The 16,731-nt window shown below is 47.2% G+C and overlaps 2 protein-coding genes across 19 annotated transcripts in view; both read right to left on the reverse strand.

Moving 5' to 3' along the window:
* Positions 1–1,002: 1,002 nt before the first annotated feature.
* Positions 1,003–7,274, reverse strand: LOC142976420 (uncharacterized). Its single transcript, XM_076119767.1, has 4 exons — positions 6,719–7,274; positions 4,218–5,154; positions 3,719–4,040; positions 1,003–3,632 (listed from the first exon to the last, which is right to left on the reverse strand). Exons 1-4 carry the CDS (start codon positions 6,882–6,884, stop codon positions 1,899–1,901), a joined length of 3,159 nt encoding a protein of 1,052 aa, XP_075975882.1. The 5' UTR covers positions 6,885–7,274; the 3' UTR covers positions 1,003–1,898.
* A 5,250-nt stretch (positions 7,275–12,524) lies between these two features.
* LOC142976754 (uncharacterized) overlaps positions 12,525–16,731 on the reverse strand; it is a 248,607-nt gene continuing 244,400 nt past the window's right edge. For 7 of the 18 annotated variants that reach the window (XM_076120296.1, XM_076120293.1, XM_076120292.1 and 4 more), the window contains 6 exons: positions 16,380–16,406; positions 15,001–15,054; positions 14,868–14,894; positions 14,749–14,784; positions 14,323–14,457; positions 13,915–14,235 (listed from right to left, as the gene is read on the reverse strand). In XM_076120296.1, coding sequence (XP_075976411.1) covers positions 14,065–14,235; positions 14,323–14,457; positions 14,749–14,784; positions 14,868–14,894; positions 15,001–15,054; positions 16,380–16,406 — 450 coding nt within the window. In that variant the 3' untranslated portion in view covers positions 13,915–14,064. Of the gene's footprint in view, positions 12,736–13,914; positions 14,236–14,322; positions 14,458–14,748; positions 14,785–14,867; positions 14,895–15,000; positions 15,055–16,379; positions 16,407–16,731 lie in introns of those variants that run through there. The other 11 variants (XM_076120300.1, XM_076120289.1, XM_076120290.1 and 8 more) reach the window with 11 other exon arrangements.

A 16,731-nucleotide genomic window follows, 5' to 3' on the forward strand; every position in this document is an offset into this window, starting at 1 on the left:
CTCTCGTCTCAACTATCGTCGGTGAGACCCGCTTGTGGGAGGCCAACGAAGCCGATTCGCTACCACACGAGAAAACAGAAAACACAAACACTTAAGGCTCGAAGGACCATAAATGTATGGGCACTTGTCTGCTTATACACTTTGTTGAGGTGAAATGATATGCTTGATAACTTGATAATAATTTATTGCAACACAAACTTAGGTGTTTACAATAATGCGGCGAAATATGAACTGAGCAATGAATATTTTAATTATAGGTACATTTGGTGAAAATGCTTAAGTATCAAAATATAAAATGAATGTGCGATGTAATCGTACAAACGTTTTTATAATAATATTACTCATAAAACTTCTAATAAACGCACGCACGAGCTCTACGCGTGAGCGTCGACACTCGACTCTCGGAGTGGCGCCGACGCCACGCGAATTTGTAGGCACTTATAGCTGTATATACGGCCGAGTGACGGGGGCCTGCCCTGGTCTTCAATCTTTAGAAAAATAAAATCAGTATTCAAGCACTTGTGTACAGTACCAAACACTAACCAGAACTAATCATTTCCAGCAGCAACAAACAATCATGTACGGGAGTCCCCACACTGCCGGTTTACTACCTGCGCGCCAGATGTTTGAAACAAGTGACTCCCTGAACTACATTCTAGTCAGAATCTGAGGCCATTCTTGTAACAGCAATAATATGATAACGAGTGACTTGTTTTCAGTACGAAAAAAAAAAAAAAAACATCTCAAAAAAAAAAAAAAAAAATCATTCCCATAGCTTGAAGATATGGTAGCGGCCTACAAACAGGCTGTAGAGAAGGGGTCTAAGAGGTATTAGGAAAAGTTTTTGAAATAATGTTTGACACTTACGAAACTTTGCATAGACAGTAGTAATTAAATCCCGAAGTTACTTCTACGGCTCCTCTACTATAATAACAATATATTTTAAAGGCCTGAGCACTTACACTTTGGTTGAATTCCGTAGAAATGAAACAAATTATTATAAAAAATAAAAAAATATTTTATTTATAAAATACCCAATAGAATCACAGAATACTTTACTTGTTCCAAATAGCAAATGACCTTAAATCTATGTAACATTGTTAAGTTACAAATATGACACAAATATGAGATTAGCTAAGCTAAAGATCCTGTATTGCATGTGTGTCGTCGGCGTCGTGGTGTGTAGAGCTCGTGTGGAGTATTGTAGAGGTTGACTATCACAAGACGACAATGTCGACGATGCGAGCACACAGCACGTATTAAACGGTAGTGTGTGTAACGAGTACGAGTGTCACATCACACGCGCCCCACACACGTCAATTACCCGCAGTCATTGCGAGATTGAGTATATTGTGAGTCGAGTTGAGTGTACACGACCACATACTAACAGTCAGTCGAGTGTTACACACATTTAGTTCATTTACATTCAATACTGCGGGTGATTAACTGCCGTTGTACAACTCGCAACTGATACATAACAAGTATTATATGTACATCATAATAATATATCAATAATAACAATTATATTGTTCTTAAGTATCTAAAACATCATTCAGTCAATCAACAATAACTTTAGTTGCAATGTGACGAGACCGATCACTGATTATAAATTACTATTATTTCAGATCATTGAGGTCCTTTAAATTGTGTTATTAATTACCTATGCATTTTTTTACGAATCTTTAGTTTACAAATAAAACGGCGGCGAGTTTACTTCCTTATTTACCAGAGCGAGCCGTGTCCGTAAATAAGAAGACACCATTAATCCGTCACTTTTCCTCGATCCGATTAAAAAAGAACGCTTCGTATAGTCGGTACGTCTAAAGAGAGCAGAGAGACAGTTCAGATGATGTGATAGTGGGAGATGTCTCTCAGACTATCACATCATTCGAGCGGCGCTAGGCGGCCGCGCCCGTCTCCGGTGGCGCCGTCCCGCTCGGCACGTGCAGGTCTAGTGCGGGCAGGTCCAGCGCGTGCGGGTCCAGCGCGTGCGGGTCCAGCGCGTGCGGGTCCAGCGCGTGCGGGTCCAGCGCGTGCGGGTCCAGCGCGTGCGGGTCCAGCGCGTGCGGGTCCAGTGCGTGCGGGTCCAGCGCGTGCGGGTCCAGCGCTTGCGGGTCTAGCTGCCGCGGCATCAGCGGCTCGTCCCCGGCGGGCGAGGCGGGCGAGGGGGAGGGGGGCGCGGCGGGCGAGGGGGGCGGCAGCGGCGCGGGGAAGGGCACGCGGCGGGCGCGGGGCGGGGGCAGCGCGGCGCGGAACTTGGGCCAGAACCACGGGTCGCCCCAGCGCACATACGTGTTGTTGGCGAGGTAGCGCCGCAGCTCGCCGTCCAGCGGCAGCTCGGCCGGCTCCCGCAGCAGCACCACCACCAGGCGCGGCTCGGCGCTGCGCAGCGCCTCGGCGTAGGCCTCGCGGAACTCGGCGCGCGCCCACGTGGAGCGCAGGAAGTGCTCCGACACCACGGCCACCGTGCGCCGCGAGCGCCGGACCGACGCGGCGATCTGCGCCGGGATGCTGCCGCCCGGCGCCCAGTCGCGGTAGTGCACGCAGGCGCGGTAGGGCCGCGGGCCCGCCTCCAGGCGCGCCACCACGCCGGCCACGAGCGCGTGGTCCTGGTGCGAGAACGACACGAACACGTCGAAGGGCCGGTCGTCGGCCGGCTCCTCGGGCCGCGGCCACCAGCCGAGCCCGCGCAGCACGCTCTTCACGCGCAGGCGCCACGAGGGCCGCGCCAGGCAGCCGGCGAGCAGCGCGGCCGCCAGCAGCGGCGGCGTGAGCCCCGCCAGCAGCGCGCCCGCGCCGGGCCCCGCGCCGCAGTCGGGCGGCGGCCGCAGCGAGCGGACGCCGGGGCACGCGAGCGTCGCGAAGTCGGCCACCCGGTCGACGCGGCGCCGCAGCTCGTCGAGCCCGGGCGCCGCGGCGCAGTCGCAGCGCAGCGGGTTGCCGCCCAGCGAGACGTTAGCCGCGGCGTGGAGCACGGCCGCGAGCTCCTCCGCCTCGAACCGCTCGATGGCGTTGTGGCGCAGGTCCAGCTGCAGCACGTCGGCCGGCAGGTCGGCGTGCCGCAGCGCGGAGATGCGGTTGTGCGCGAGGCGCAGCTCCCAGGCGGGGGGCGGCGCGGCGGCGGCGGGCGGGCGGCGGGGCGCGGGGGGCGCGAGGCGCAGCGCGGCGAGCGAGGCGAGGCCGGCGCGCTCGCACGTGAGGCGGTGCACGGCGCGGTCGGGGTCTCGCGGGTGGTGGCGCCGGGAGCAGCTGCACGGCGGCGGCGCGGGGCAGTCGGCGGGCGGCAGCGGACACACGAAGTCCTCGACGGGCACGGCGCCGAGCGGGCTGGGCGCGGGCGCGCGGGCGGCGCCGGGCCCCTCGGGCGGCTCGCAGGTGGCGCCCTCCAGGCGCACGTGGCCGGGGCAGGCCCGCAGCGCCGCGGCGGCCCACTGCATGTGACAGTCGCAGGAGAGCGCGGCCGACAGGCGCACGGTGGCCCGCGAGGCGTGCTTCGCGGACCGGCCGCAGTAAGACTCGGGGTGGTTCGTGAGGAGCGCGTAGTTTCCGTAGCCGTACTCGAGCCGCTTCACCGGGTTGCCCGTGAGGTCGACGCTGATCTCCGCCACTCCGCTGAACGACAGGTCGTCGAACTGAGGGAGAGGGATGGCCGTTATCACGCACTAATAGTGCACTCGACGGGAGCGACGGGAGCGGCGAGAGAGGGAAAGATACTTACGTTTAAGCGGGTGAAGCGGTTGTTGCTGAGGTTGAGGACGCTCAGGCGGAGAGAGCTGCGCCAGTCGCGACAGATCAACGTCGCGCTCGTGTTGCGAAGATGTAGTTTCGTCAGGTCCTTGAGTCCCTTGAGAGACGACTCGGTGGAGATGACGGCGGCGGTGTCGGGGTTGCCGCCGCACGAGTCGCCCAGCGCCACGTTGTCGTTGAGGTGCAGCTCGTGCAGCGACGTCACGGAGCCCAGCGACTCGAACACCTCGCTCGACAGATTGTTCTTAGCGAGCTCCAGGATCGTCAGCTTCGTCGTCGCGATAAATAAACCGCTGGAAAATAAGCATCGGATCGTAAAAACGACGAAGCTGGAATTTAACCAATTAAAAGGGCGGGGTGGCCGAGCGGGATCGGCATACTCCCCCCATCGGTCTATGGTCGACATCGCGTGGCGAATAAACACAAATGAAGTAAATTTAGAATAGTGCACCGAGGAGACGAGCACTCACCTGGGCAAACTGTGAAGTCGATTACCCGTCAGGTCCAGCTTGACGAGACGCGGCGTGTAATCGAGCAGGCCCGGCGGCAGAGCGGCGAGCGCGCCGTCCCTCAGCACCACGGTCTCCAGCGCGGAGGCGTTCCACAGCACGCGGCTGTCCAGCGCCGTGAGCCCGCGCGCCATCGTCAGCTCCAGAATGCGCAGCGCCGAGCACGCCTGCAGCCAGCCGCCCGGCAGAGCCGTGGCCTTGGCGTTCTTTATGACCAGCGAGACGAGGGAGCCGCACTCTCGCCACGGCTTCGGCGTCCACTCCGCCCAGTTGGCGAGCGTCAAGTTCTCGAGCCCGGCGGGCAGCGCGGGCTCGAGGGTCACTCTGCCCCCCTCCAGCGCCAGATACGTGAGGCTCGACCCGGCCGCCTCCACTTCGATACTGACATAATCGTCTCGGACGATGAGCCAGTCCAGGTGTGGCATGCGCTCGAAAGCGTCGCGGTCCACGCGTGTGACGTTGGTGCGCATCAAGTTGAGAATGCGCAGCGAGGCGGGCAGGCGGCAGTCGGGCGGCACGTCCACCGAGTCCATGCGCAGGTCGGTCAGCTGCGAGTCGTCGAAGGCGGTGAGCGCGTCGGCGGCGAGGCGCAGGCGCTGCAGCACCAGGTTCTTGAGCTGGCCCAGCTCCTCCAAGTGCTGGCGCCGCAGCAGGCCCGGCTCGTCGGGGTGCGGGCCGCGCACGCCGCGCAGCTCCAGCAGCACGTGCGGCTTCACGCGCAGCGCCCGCAGCGCGTGGGCGTAGGAGCGGCGCGGCGGCGGACAGTCCATCACGTACACCTTGGCGAAGTGCAGCTCGGTCTCGGAGCGCGGCAGAATGTCACTGTCGAGCGTCACATTTCCTCGACAACTCAGATAGAAGTACGCGCCGTCCTTCAGATTAATGGTGATCAATTCGCCTGAGGGGGATAAAATGGGCTTTCATTAATTAGTTTGGAGGTTTTTATAATGTAGACACCCACTAAAGTCGGATTTTTAGGGCTCCAATAGATATCCAATCCACCACCCCCTGATCTAGGATATTATTACACCACTAAAAAACAAAAAAAAAAGCTTTTTCAATGAAATTCAAAAGCCATTAACAAAAAGAACTGAAAAAGAAGAAGCAAGGAAATTACAAGTGTTGTAGGGGAGCACTAGCTTAAATGTTAATTTTATCCTGTTTTTAGTACAGTATTTGTTGTTATAAGAATACTTAATACTGAATAAGAAAACTTCATCTGTGAAACTTTCTAATTGCTAATGGGATACAGCAGTCTTAATAATATTGTTCCCATTTCACTGTTTTGGTACAGAACCTTACATACAGCTGTCTAGATGTAATAATAATATGAATTGATAATTTTTATACTGTTTGGAGTTGTTGTCAGTGAAGATAAGATGACAATAATACTCAATAATTAATACAACAACATCTCATGAAATCTGTTATCAACATAATAATATCCACTGTTTCAATTGACTTATTCTTTCACACCCAGTATGGCCAGTACAATTATAAATATATTTTTATTAATTGTATAATTGTAAATATGTTGTTTTTTCTTTTATTGCTAGTCATAGATTGTTATACATATAAAATAAAAACAGTAAAGTATTACTGTTTTATTTTAATTGGCTGCTGTTGTAGGATATCAGTAGGAGAACATAATTATGGCCCCAATATAATTACAACTACACAAATATCTTTTAATTTGAATACAATCACAGTTAGGTATAGTTCTAGCAACTCTACTACAAGGTTTATGTTTCCACAATATTATTTCAAATTAAAAGATTCATTTCATGTATCTTTTAATTTTAGCTCAGTCCGTCCACATCATAATGTAGCACAAAGTGAAGTAAGTACAGTTGCCTGTCGGTGTACTGTGCTACAATTCATAATTCTATGATTATGAGTCTATTACTAAATATGTCTGTTATAAGCTTATATTGACGTAAAAACATCCAAATATCTACTTTATAAACCATTCAAATATATACAACTTTGGACACTTCAATGCCATTATGTCACTTTGAACTTTAACATTTTAAATGTAATAATTTAGGCAAATCTTTTGAAGCTACAAAGTCTGACAACCAGCCCCACATGTTATAACCCAGGTAGCTAGGTTGTGGAGGTCCGATAGGCAGTCGATCCATGTATTATATCCCAGCTGGATATACTACATGGATCGACTGCCTATCGGACCTCCATGTGGTGAGACTGAAAGCCGACTCCAACGTTGATGGAAGGAAGGTTAGGTTGATACATATAATTTAGGTAAATCCCAATAACAAAGAGAGAGAATGTATGTTTTCACAGGTGTAATAAACATAATAAATGAGCATCTTGTACTTATTGTATAAATCTTCCACTAAATCAAAGTAGATTTATCGGTAGTGGATACAAAAAGTGTTAAAATATGAAGGGGATCCGTTCAATGAAGGGGCACAAGCTCAATGTGAGTGTGTGACGCCTACCGTTGAGCGTGAAGTTGTACTCGTCCTGGCCCCCGCCGGCGGGGCTGCAGCGCTCGGCCGCGGCGGGCGGACACAGCAGCGGCGCCGCACTGCCGCGCCCACACCAGCCCGCCCAGCAGCAGCACCACGCCCACGCCAGCAGCGCTGAGCACCTGCGCGTGCGCATCCTCGCACTGCCCAGTGCCCACACACTCGACACACAACACTCGGCACACGTGACAATCGCCGATTCACTAAGTCTTATTGAGAAAGTCTGGCCTCGGCCGACTCATCGTGCTCCCGATGGCTATCAACAATTTATTTACCTATCGTTTAATGTCCCCTATCATAAACACAACACTATTGAAGTAAACACGACTATTTTCCACGGCGAAGAATCATCTGTAGATGTATCCTAAATTGCACAATTTTCAAATGTACAACTAGTAGTATTTTAACTTTGTTTGAATTCGTGTTAAGGAAAAACCACAGGAAAAACCCGTTCCTAAATTACAGTTGTTTACGACATGTCTACGTAAGCGAGCTGCCTGCGGAGTGCCAGTGCTGCCAGTGTTCTGTCTATAAATGAGTACAGATTATACATATACACGAGTTTTTAGTGGGTTAATGGGTTTCATTTTGATACTTCCGATATAAAAAAAATACCATTCTTTACGAAATTGGTAATTTAATAAACCTTAGTAAAGCCTATAGGCGTAGGCGCAGAACTAATCATGTCATTTTATTATTATTATAATGTTGCCAATGTTATAAATCATAAATCTTAAATCATTTTAATAGGTAGGTACCTACCTACCTCAAGCTCAATGACTCGGCATTGGTAGCCAGTAAGCCAGAAGCGTAAAACTTCCTGTTTAGGTCTTCGATTACTTCGATTAGAAATAAATAAATAGTTACAGTGTTTTTGAAAAAGTATCCCCTAATAAGCGGTAAAAAAAGGGACGAAAGTTTGCGTAGCAGATCTTTCGGTTTTGGAGGCAGAAGCGTGAAACTGTAGGTATATGTATATTTAGAGGACTGTAATCACGAAAAAAAATTGCCACCTACCTATTTAGGTATTAATTTAATATTTTTGGAAAATCCTGTTCGACGGGGTTGAAATGGGGTGTGAAATCGTTTGGGAGAGTCTTGTTTCTATTTCAATGTTTAGGTCTTTGATTACAAATAAATAATAACATGATTCAGTATTTATGCTAAATATCCTTCATTCATATTTTAACCCTTTATGGGTTAAAATATGAATGCCATCAAAAACATTCTGTAAAAACCTCAAGTCTCGCCGTAAAAAGTTGTGAGAACAATATAATACCAAGTCGATTAATCTATTTAGTCTCTACTTAAAGGACCTTCTGTCTTAAGTTATTACGTATGTTATTATCATGCCAATTTAAAAAAAAATACCTTTAAAACAAATAGACTGACCTGGTCATCGCATGATTTGATTAGTTAATGCTTCTGAAATGTTAATGGCGAATTTGTGTTTTCTTGCGATGACCAAGTCGATCTATATCGATCGGGGTAAAGCTACGCTTGCCGAGGTTGTTCTGTGTGTATCGAGTTCCTCCGTGTTTCGGAAGGCAAGATAAATGGTGGGTACCGGCTGTGAATTTCGAAGATCTTTGACAGTCGTTAACAGTAGTCAGAAGCTTAAGAGTCTGACAACCAGTCTTACCAAAGTGTATCGTGTAATAACCCAGGTAACTGGGTGTGGAGGTCAGATAGGCAGTAGATGTAAAACACTGGTATTCAGTTGCATCTGGTGAAACTGGAAGCCAACTCCAACATACTTAGTTTGGAAGAAAGGCTCCAACATCAAGGTGGCACATCAAGATAAAACATAGTTCTTTTCCCGGCTTAATAGCCGTATAACAAAGGCAGTATAAAAACACAACAATTGATAACAATTAGGCCATATTTTGAAAGTGGCAATTTGTTTACTAAGTCCATAGCGCGACATTGTGAGAAAACAATCTGTTGAGTCATTCCGCAACAAGTATAAGTATCGCGTATTAGCTAAATACCATCTATTTAGCTAATACGCGATACTAGATCAAGTAATTCTCCAATAATAAATCAATCGTTACTTCATTTATAAGTCGATATAATCCAATTATGCATCTAAGGAGAGACTATACATAATATATTATAAACACGACACCTATTTCATATACATAGGTGCCCAGGTTCGGTCTCCAGGGGGAATCTAAGTGGAGTGGATCAATGGAGTGGATAGAAAGAAAAATGAAATAAAAACCATAAATGTATAAATGTTTAAGTTTAAATTTTATTGCGTGAATCATTGTCTAGCTACCTACGTGTTTGCTAATTGTACAGTACAGTGAGTGATGTCTGTTCTATCAACAACAACGTTTGTACCTTTAATATTCAGTCGACAATTATATGCAGTTGATTGTACCTCGGGCACAAGAAGCAGGCACTCGATCCACTCGATCCGCTCGATCCATGCGTGACTAGTCGGCACTGGTAGAGGCTAGTGGGTACTAGTCACTCCAGCTAGTCACGGCCAGTAACGGCCAGTCACAACCCGTCACAGGGCGAATGCCTTATCCTTGCGTCTGAGACGTGTGTTGTTTAACTTACACTAACATACAAAATAAATCATATTACTATTATTATTTACGTATGTATAAAATGTACAAAACATTCACTCGTAACACACATACCCACTTACATAATAGTCTACACGATTACTTAACGTAAAGGTTATAAATAAATATACCTAGTACCTACGTACAACTTTAATACAGCCATGCACACGATGACTAACTTTGAAGCCAGCCCACAGAATGACAAATCAAACTATCTAAGTATAACGTAGTATGTACTACCTCGCTCCTGCTACAATCAATCTATATCATTTGTACCAAGGCATATTGCTCGTATTTACAATATCAGTGCGATTTTTCAATGAAACGCCAAATATATTTTATAAATTAGGTAGGTACCTATGATACATTTGTCAACAACCTTTGACCATTCCATAGAAATGTTACCGTTCAGGCCTTCCGGTTATGGACAATTATATATATTGTTAGAGAAAAGAAATAATGTGACAGATGTCCGCTCCACGACTAGGTAGGATACCGACTCAGGTAACATGTGCAGCGGATGGATGCACATTGGAATGTTCTATTTAAAATGACACTGGCCGACCGAGACAGCAATATTATAGTAATCTACTGTGATGAACAATTGAACATGAAACTGAATCGTGCGATTGCTGCAGAACATCGCTCGGTTAGTATAAGTGGTATAAGCTTAGCGGTTTATGCACGTGGTCGTCACGGCCGGATACCTGTCACAAGTGTCACAAGTGTCGCAAGAACGCTACCTCATCATTCACGTCAACTATTAATATTTATGTACCTAGTATTACCTAGGTACCTACTACTTATATTATTTTTAACAATAAGTGTACAAACACAAATTCCTACAAAATCGATATAGTAGTGGTAGTTATAAGAAGAGTTGGGTCGGTGTCACCCGCGGCACTCCGCGCAGCGCTGACTACCGCAACTAGCATATTGTATCATTATATTACTATGTCTACTGTAGATGTATGGATATTTACAGGTGATATTATCACTACCGAATAACTTAATTAACTAATGGTAAGTTCACTGTGCGAGTACAAATGTTGATAAGTTACCAGTTTACCTCTGTTACCCGCATCGGTACAAGCCAGTTATACTCGTAGTGTGCTACCAGTGTTACTATGCTGTCACTATGTGTAATGTTATCATGTGCATTGTAGAAACATTCATATGTTACGCTGAAACAACGCTTACACGCTAATGCATGTAGTACACTCTTACTTTATTGTAGCGACACTTGCCATTACATTATACTATGTTGGTGGCGTTCATATATTTAACAAATAATAATTGCAAATGTAACCTTGTAATCCTATACATTTATATGGGATTACAAAGTTATTGTTGCAGTTGATGTATTTAGAAAACTGGACTGAAATTAGAAAATATTTAGGTTTTCCCATGATTAAGACACTAAACTATATTTGTAATCTAAATTTGAAGCTTCTAAGTCTACTAGAAGTACCTTAGACTTTTGATGATCGGTGAGTCAGTGTCAGTTTTTGCCTCACGTATTACTATGGGATAAGTTGTACCGGATTGTACTCTTCTTTAAACAATGTGACAGTGGCTCTTTGGAAATAAGTAATATTTTTCGTAAAACTCATTCGTCGTTCAGGCGTAACATATTAATGTAATAGCTGATAGCAATATACAGATTATACAGCGTGCCGCTCCAATGGCTTATTTCCTTCAACGTATGGTTAGGGCTAGAGGTCCTTAGTCATATAAAGTACAACAATTTGTATTATTATTATTGATTACCGACTTATTAACAATTAACTTTATTAATAAATTTCTACAGCCTGTACATAATCAACTCCAGTAAAGTTCGTTCACCTGGCTCACGAGTCATATGATATTCGAATCAATGAAACTAAAATGAGAAAGACTGCTTCTACAATAAAGTCTCTCTTTCCTAGCGTGCTGCTATTGGACGGGCGGCGCAAGCGACGTTGCCGCACCGTTTGATGTACTTTGATTGTTTATACAGAGTAATACTTATTACATTATTTTATTATTTAGTATGTGTGACATTTAAGTTTTTTCAATTAGCCAACAATGTTATTTTTTTGATTGTTACATGTTTATTAAGCCCTAACCCTAACCATAGGTTGAAGGAAATAAGCCATTGGAGCGGCACGTTGTATATTATATTGTAAGGATTATGTGTGGAGGCAAATGTGCTCTGTGGTGGAGCCGTCTTACATCATCTCACTGCAGTACCGATGCTATCGGTAGGTAGGTACATATCGGTACTACTTAGAAACAGCGCACCGCTATTTCTTATTAACTAGTAGGTATAGGTATAGGAAAATATATGGGATTTTTGAGCGGAACTGAATAACTTGCAATTGTTTGGGCGTCTCCTTTTGTAACGTGTCTGATAGATAATGGTTTTAATAAACTTAACGATTGCGCCGACATCGCCTGGCATCGGAATCGACGTTCTCGAGGCGCAGGAGACACGTCGACACTCAATACTCCACTCACCCCCGGTTTCTGAGTACTTTTGGCTGTAGTTTATATATTATTCAATAGCGTTTTTTTCACATGAGTTTAAACGCTATTGGATAGATAAAGTACCGCTAAATGTACCTCAGAAACCGGGGGTAACTCGTGATTCGAAATTGAACACTGACAATCTAAGCCAAATACAATTTAAATAGTCGTAATTAGTAATCAAGTAATTATAGCTAGTTTTACTTTAATGTATTTTGTACTAGTTGTATCGACTCGTCGGGCCCGGCAGATCATTCACGCGTAACAATATAACTATAAATATCTACTCAGTACATCTAACAATAAATAGAATTGAACTAATTCACTCGACCCTCTTAGCAACAGAGTTGGTCCGAGGTAACATCGCTTACCTAATGTTATGTACATCATTTTACAATTAACATGGTATCCACGAGTCCAACTTACTCACAACACACATTTACAGTTCACTATCATCGCCGCACACCGTCCTACACTCGTACAGTGTACAGTCTGTACTGTACATACTGTACATACTGTACGTGCAGTACATAGTGCACGTAGTGTCAGCGAGCGCCTCATGCTCACTTCGATATTCTTTTATCTTATGTTATATTACTACCATTCTACGATAAGCCTACTTTATGGACTGGAATTTACAACGAACGAGCTGCATGACTTCTCCCGAATAATACGAGACGACTCACTGCCTCGCCGCATACCGTGAGTCGCCTAGTGTCACTCGGTGAGACGACTACACTCGTCAATATTACCACTAAGTATAAGGCAAATAGGTGATCGTCCGCGGGCGGGCGGCGCGCGGGCGACGCGCGGGCGGCGCGGGCGAGCCGGGCGCCGTCACAGCGGCGGCAGGTCGTTGTCCACGTCGAGGCGCCGCCGCACCCACTGCAGCACCGCCTCCTGCAACACGCCACGCCACATACTCACCACTACTGATCCGTACTCACATAGGCACTATATTGCGCCGATTTTCACAAGCACAAATAGAAATCAATGTGTGGAGGTGGACATATATTATTGAGGCCGCACATCACGAATAGTTTTACTCGAACGAGGCATCATTTCGAGTAAGCCTCCAGTATAGTCTTCAACTGACACTATGTGCATATTATTTTCGGTACTGATATTTTTTTTTGTAAACCTATTACTGTCCCACCGCTGGACAAGGCTTGAGTCTACCACGCTAGTCAAGTGCGGGTTGGGGACTTTGCATGGCCTCAATAAATGTATTAAACAAATTTTTGGCATGCAAGGTTTCATGATGATGTTTTCCTCCACCGTTAGAGCGAGTGATAATTATTTTAATACACACATAACTTCGAATAGTCTATTGTGGTGCCTCGGGTTCGAACCGTCGACCTCTTTGACCACCATCGGAAAATAATCCGAGATTTTTAAAACTTAACAAAAAGTTGCCAGTAGATACCTAATACACATATACTATCACATCTAGTTGTAGCTAATGAAGCGTCAATCTGTGATTTTCTGTGCACTACGATCGATTACGAGCGAGAATCGAACAAATCGACGAATAATACAAAAGTTCAGTAATTTTAATCGTGGTTAAGAGCTGATTTCTAAATGTTATGATTATTGAGTAAGGAAGAAACGAAAGATTAGGCACCTTGACACCCACGCTCTGTCGCGCGTTCTTAGGAGTGTACAGGATAACGCACGGGAAAGACGGTGCGTTCTTCGCTCGCGATTTTGTTCGCGGGCGCGGACAGATGAGCGCAGCGCGCTCTTTCCTTTTTCCTTGCACACCTTTTCAACGCGTGCTCTTTCACGCGCTATAGAGTGTGTGTATAAAGGGGGGCATTGTTTATATTCAGTATTTGTATTAGAATGTTAGTGAACACTTACACGGAGTGCAAATCCATCACCACTACATTTAGTTGAGCAGTTAGTTTGTGTGATCTGGGGCCGGGAGGGGAAGACTATCATAATATGCGAGGAATGTCCGCGTCGTTCGTGTTGCTTCAACCCCACCACACGAACACATTAGTGTGGCAGCCTGCACTCACCTAGCCTGTTTTTATTTCATAGGAACATACTCAACAAAATTATCGTGAAGTCTTTTTGATATAAAATATGGAATGAATGCCAAAAAATGGCCAACTTTGAATGTTCCTTCTAAAGTGTAAGTATGTTTAATATGAACCGTGCAGCGTGTGGTGGCGAGGCGGTCGGAGGCAGGGAGCGTGCGGGGTGGAGCGGGGGGTAGAGGGGTCAGTCGTGGTGGTGCGAGTGGTGCGCGTTGTCGGTGTAGTCGTCGTAGTCGCGCGGCGCGTCCAGCTCGTCGCCGGGCTCGTAGTCGTCGGCGGGCTCGGCGTCGCCCTCCTCCTCCGAGTCGTCGGGCGGCGCCTCGGCCTCGCCGCGGCCCAGCGCCACCGCCGCCTCCTGGGTTAGTGCCGGTTAGTGCTTGTTAGTGCCGGTTAGCGGTCAGCGTTAGCGCTACGGTCTACGAGTCGCGGGAGCGAGCGGTACCTTGGTGGGTCTCCAACCGCAGCCGGGCAGCGGCAGGCCGTCGGGCCCCAGCGGGCAGGGCGCGTCGAGCCCGGGCACGCCCTGCTCGCCTTTGTCGCCCTTGTCTCCCTTGCGTCCGCGCTTGCCCACCGGACCCTGCGGATTGCGCGCACACTGTCATATTATCATCGCATCCCTCGGGCACCTCGTCCGCCTCTCTCATTCTCGGCGTAGATATGAACATCGTTCATGAGTAAAACTATTGTCATAGCATAGTACGTGCATACAGATGTTAGTACAGATCCGAGGTTAGTGATCGAGCATGCGTTAGATGAGGGAACGTTAGACAGGGACGCCAGACGGCCACGTGCGCGGGCCGCACGGAGCGACGGAGCGACAGAGTGCGGTTACACGAGCACGAGCGACGATGAACGGTGCGGCACTTACGGGTTCTCCCTTGTAGCCCTTGTCTCCCTTGGGCCCCTAGCGAGTGAAACAATACCGTTAGAATAGAGGCACGGTGAGTACGATTACAGCACTGCAAGTTGATCGGTAACGCAACTAACCTCTTGTCCGGGAATGCCGTCGGTGCCCTGAAACGTACGTGACATTAGTGTAATACGACGCGCGCTCGGGTACGCAATAGTATGTAGTAGGCATGCTACAAGCGACAAGTGCAAGTAAGTGTGTGCGACATACTGGCAGTCCGGGATCGCCTCGCTCGCCCTTGGAGCCCGGCTCGCCCTGCGCGCCCTGCACACACACACGGTTAGTCGCCGCACCCACGTCGTGCCCACGTCGCTCCCACGCTGCGCTCACGCCGCACGTGGGCACGCGTGCGCGCCACCATATTTACAAGCTTTTTAGTATATTTGTGTGTATTCATGAGGGGTAACGAATACGGAGGAAGTTACATACTATATGTACACATAAACAGACGCAGAACGCTCGGTCGCATTCAAACTGCACCTTGTGATGATTTAGTTTAAGAAAATGTTGAATGTACAGTGGATATTTTGGCAGTTTAAGTTATTATGTATTTTAAGAGGGCGGTTAAAATCCTACAGCTCCATTTAGATAACATTATATAGAAGATAGAGCGCCCACACAAACAACGTATATTTGTCCAACGACTGGAACTATCCAATGAGATCTACTCACTTGGGTCCATACTTATATTTTAAGCCTACCTACAAAAAACCAGCTGAAGTGCGAGTTGGCCTCGCGCACAAAAAGTTCCGTAAAATTATTTATTTTATGTTTTATGCCCCCAGCCCTAAAAGAGCCTCCTTAAATATTGGTTTTATTCCGTATGTTATTTGTTAGAGCGGCAGAGGAAATATTATATTATCGGTAAAAAATTCAACTGTCTAACAATCACGGTTGATGATATACAGCCCGGTGACAGACAGACAGGCAGTTAGATAGACAGACAGAGAAATTGATAAATCGTAATGAATAAATCTATCTTTTATACATACAAAATTATTTGTCTTGAATTGACTGACTGACTGATAATCATCGCACAGCCTAAATTATGCAGCATAAAATCAGGAAATATGGTCAATAGGAGCCTTTTATGATGTAGGCACCCTCTAAAAATGGATACCATGATTCAGCTTACCTAAAATCTTCACATAACAGAAGTACTTAGATATAATTCTTGCGCAAATTTCAAAACGCTTCTACAAGTAGCGGTCAAACGTCAAACGTGACAAATGGTGTTAACAACAAATGGCAATGGAGAACAGTCGAATTCGTCGAGGCTCAAAATGTAAGTAGTGACCTTCGTATAAGCTGCTCCTACGCACTGTACACTGTAACGTAAAGACTCCTAGTAATCGGTTAGCTACGTAAGAGGTTCCCAAAGTTGTCGAGTCTCAAACTGTGACGTATTTCAAATAAAAAAACATTTGAATTAAATTTTTACCTGCCCTTGGTACGGTCGTTTCGTGTTTCGTTATACAGAGATTGCCAAATTGTTATACAAATTAACTTGGCACGCACTAGAGTTGTGGGCAGCGAGTGTAACGACATGAACTCGATGTAAAGCAAGTGTGTGTTGGTGTAACACTAACCTTCATACCGTCGAGTCCGGGCGGGCCCTGTGGAACAAGGGACACGTGAGCACGGGTCAGCGCGGCACAGCACCGCCGACCACCCGAGCGACAGTGACCGGCGACCGGGACCGGCGACCGGGACCGGCGACCGGGACCGGTGACCGGTGACTGGCGACCGAGTGGCGCAGCGCTACTCCTGCACGATGCACTCATTGCAGCACACGCGACTTCGTGCGACAACTCGCTCCATGGCATACGTTACATGGAACAAGTTGTTTTACTGTGCCCCCTGGCGGAGACCGTGCGGAGGTGTCACACGGCCGCACTCCCTGCGCCACCTCAGAGGGCGAGTCGATCGACACATGCGTAC

The sequence above is a fragment of the Anticarsia gemmatalis genome, chromosome 11 (genome assembly GCF_050436995.1).
Source record: "Anticarsia gemmatalis isolate Benzon Research Colony breed Stoneville strain chromosome 11, ilAntGemm2 primary, whole genome shotgun sequence".
Classification (NCBI taxonomy): Eukaryota; Metazoa; Arthropoda; class Insecta; order Lepidoptera; family Erebidae; genus Anticarsia; species Anticarsia gemmatalis.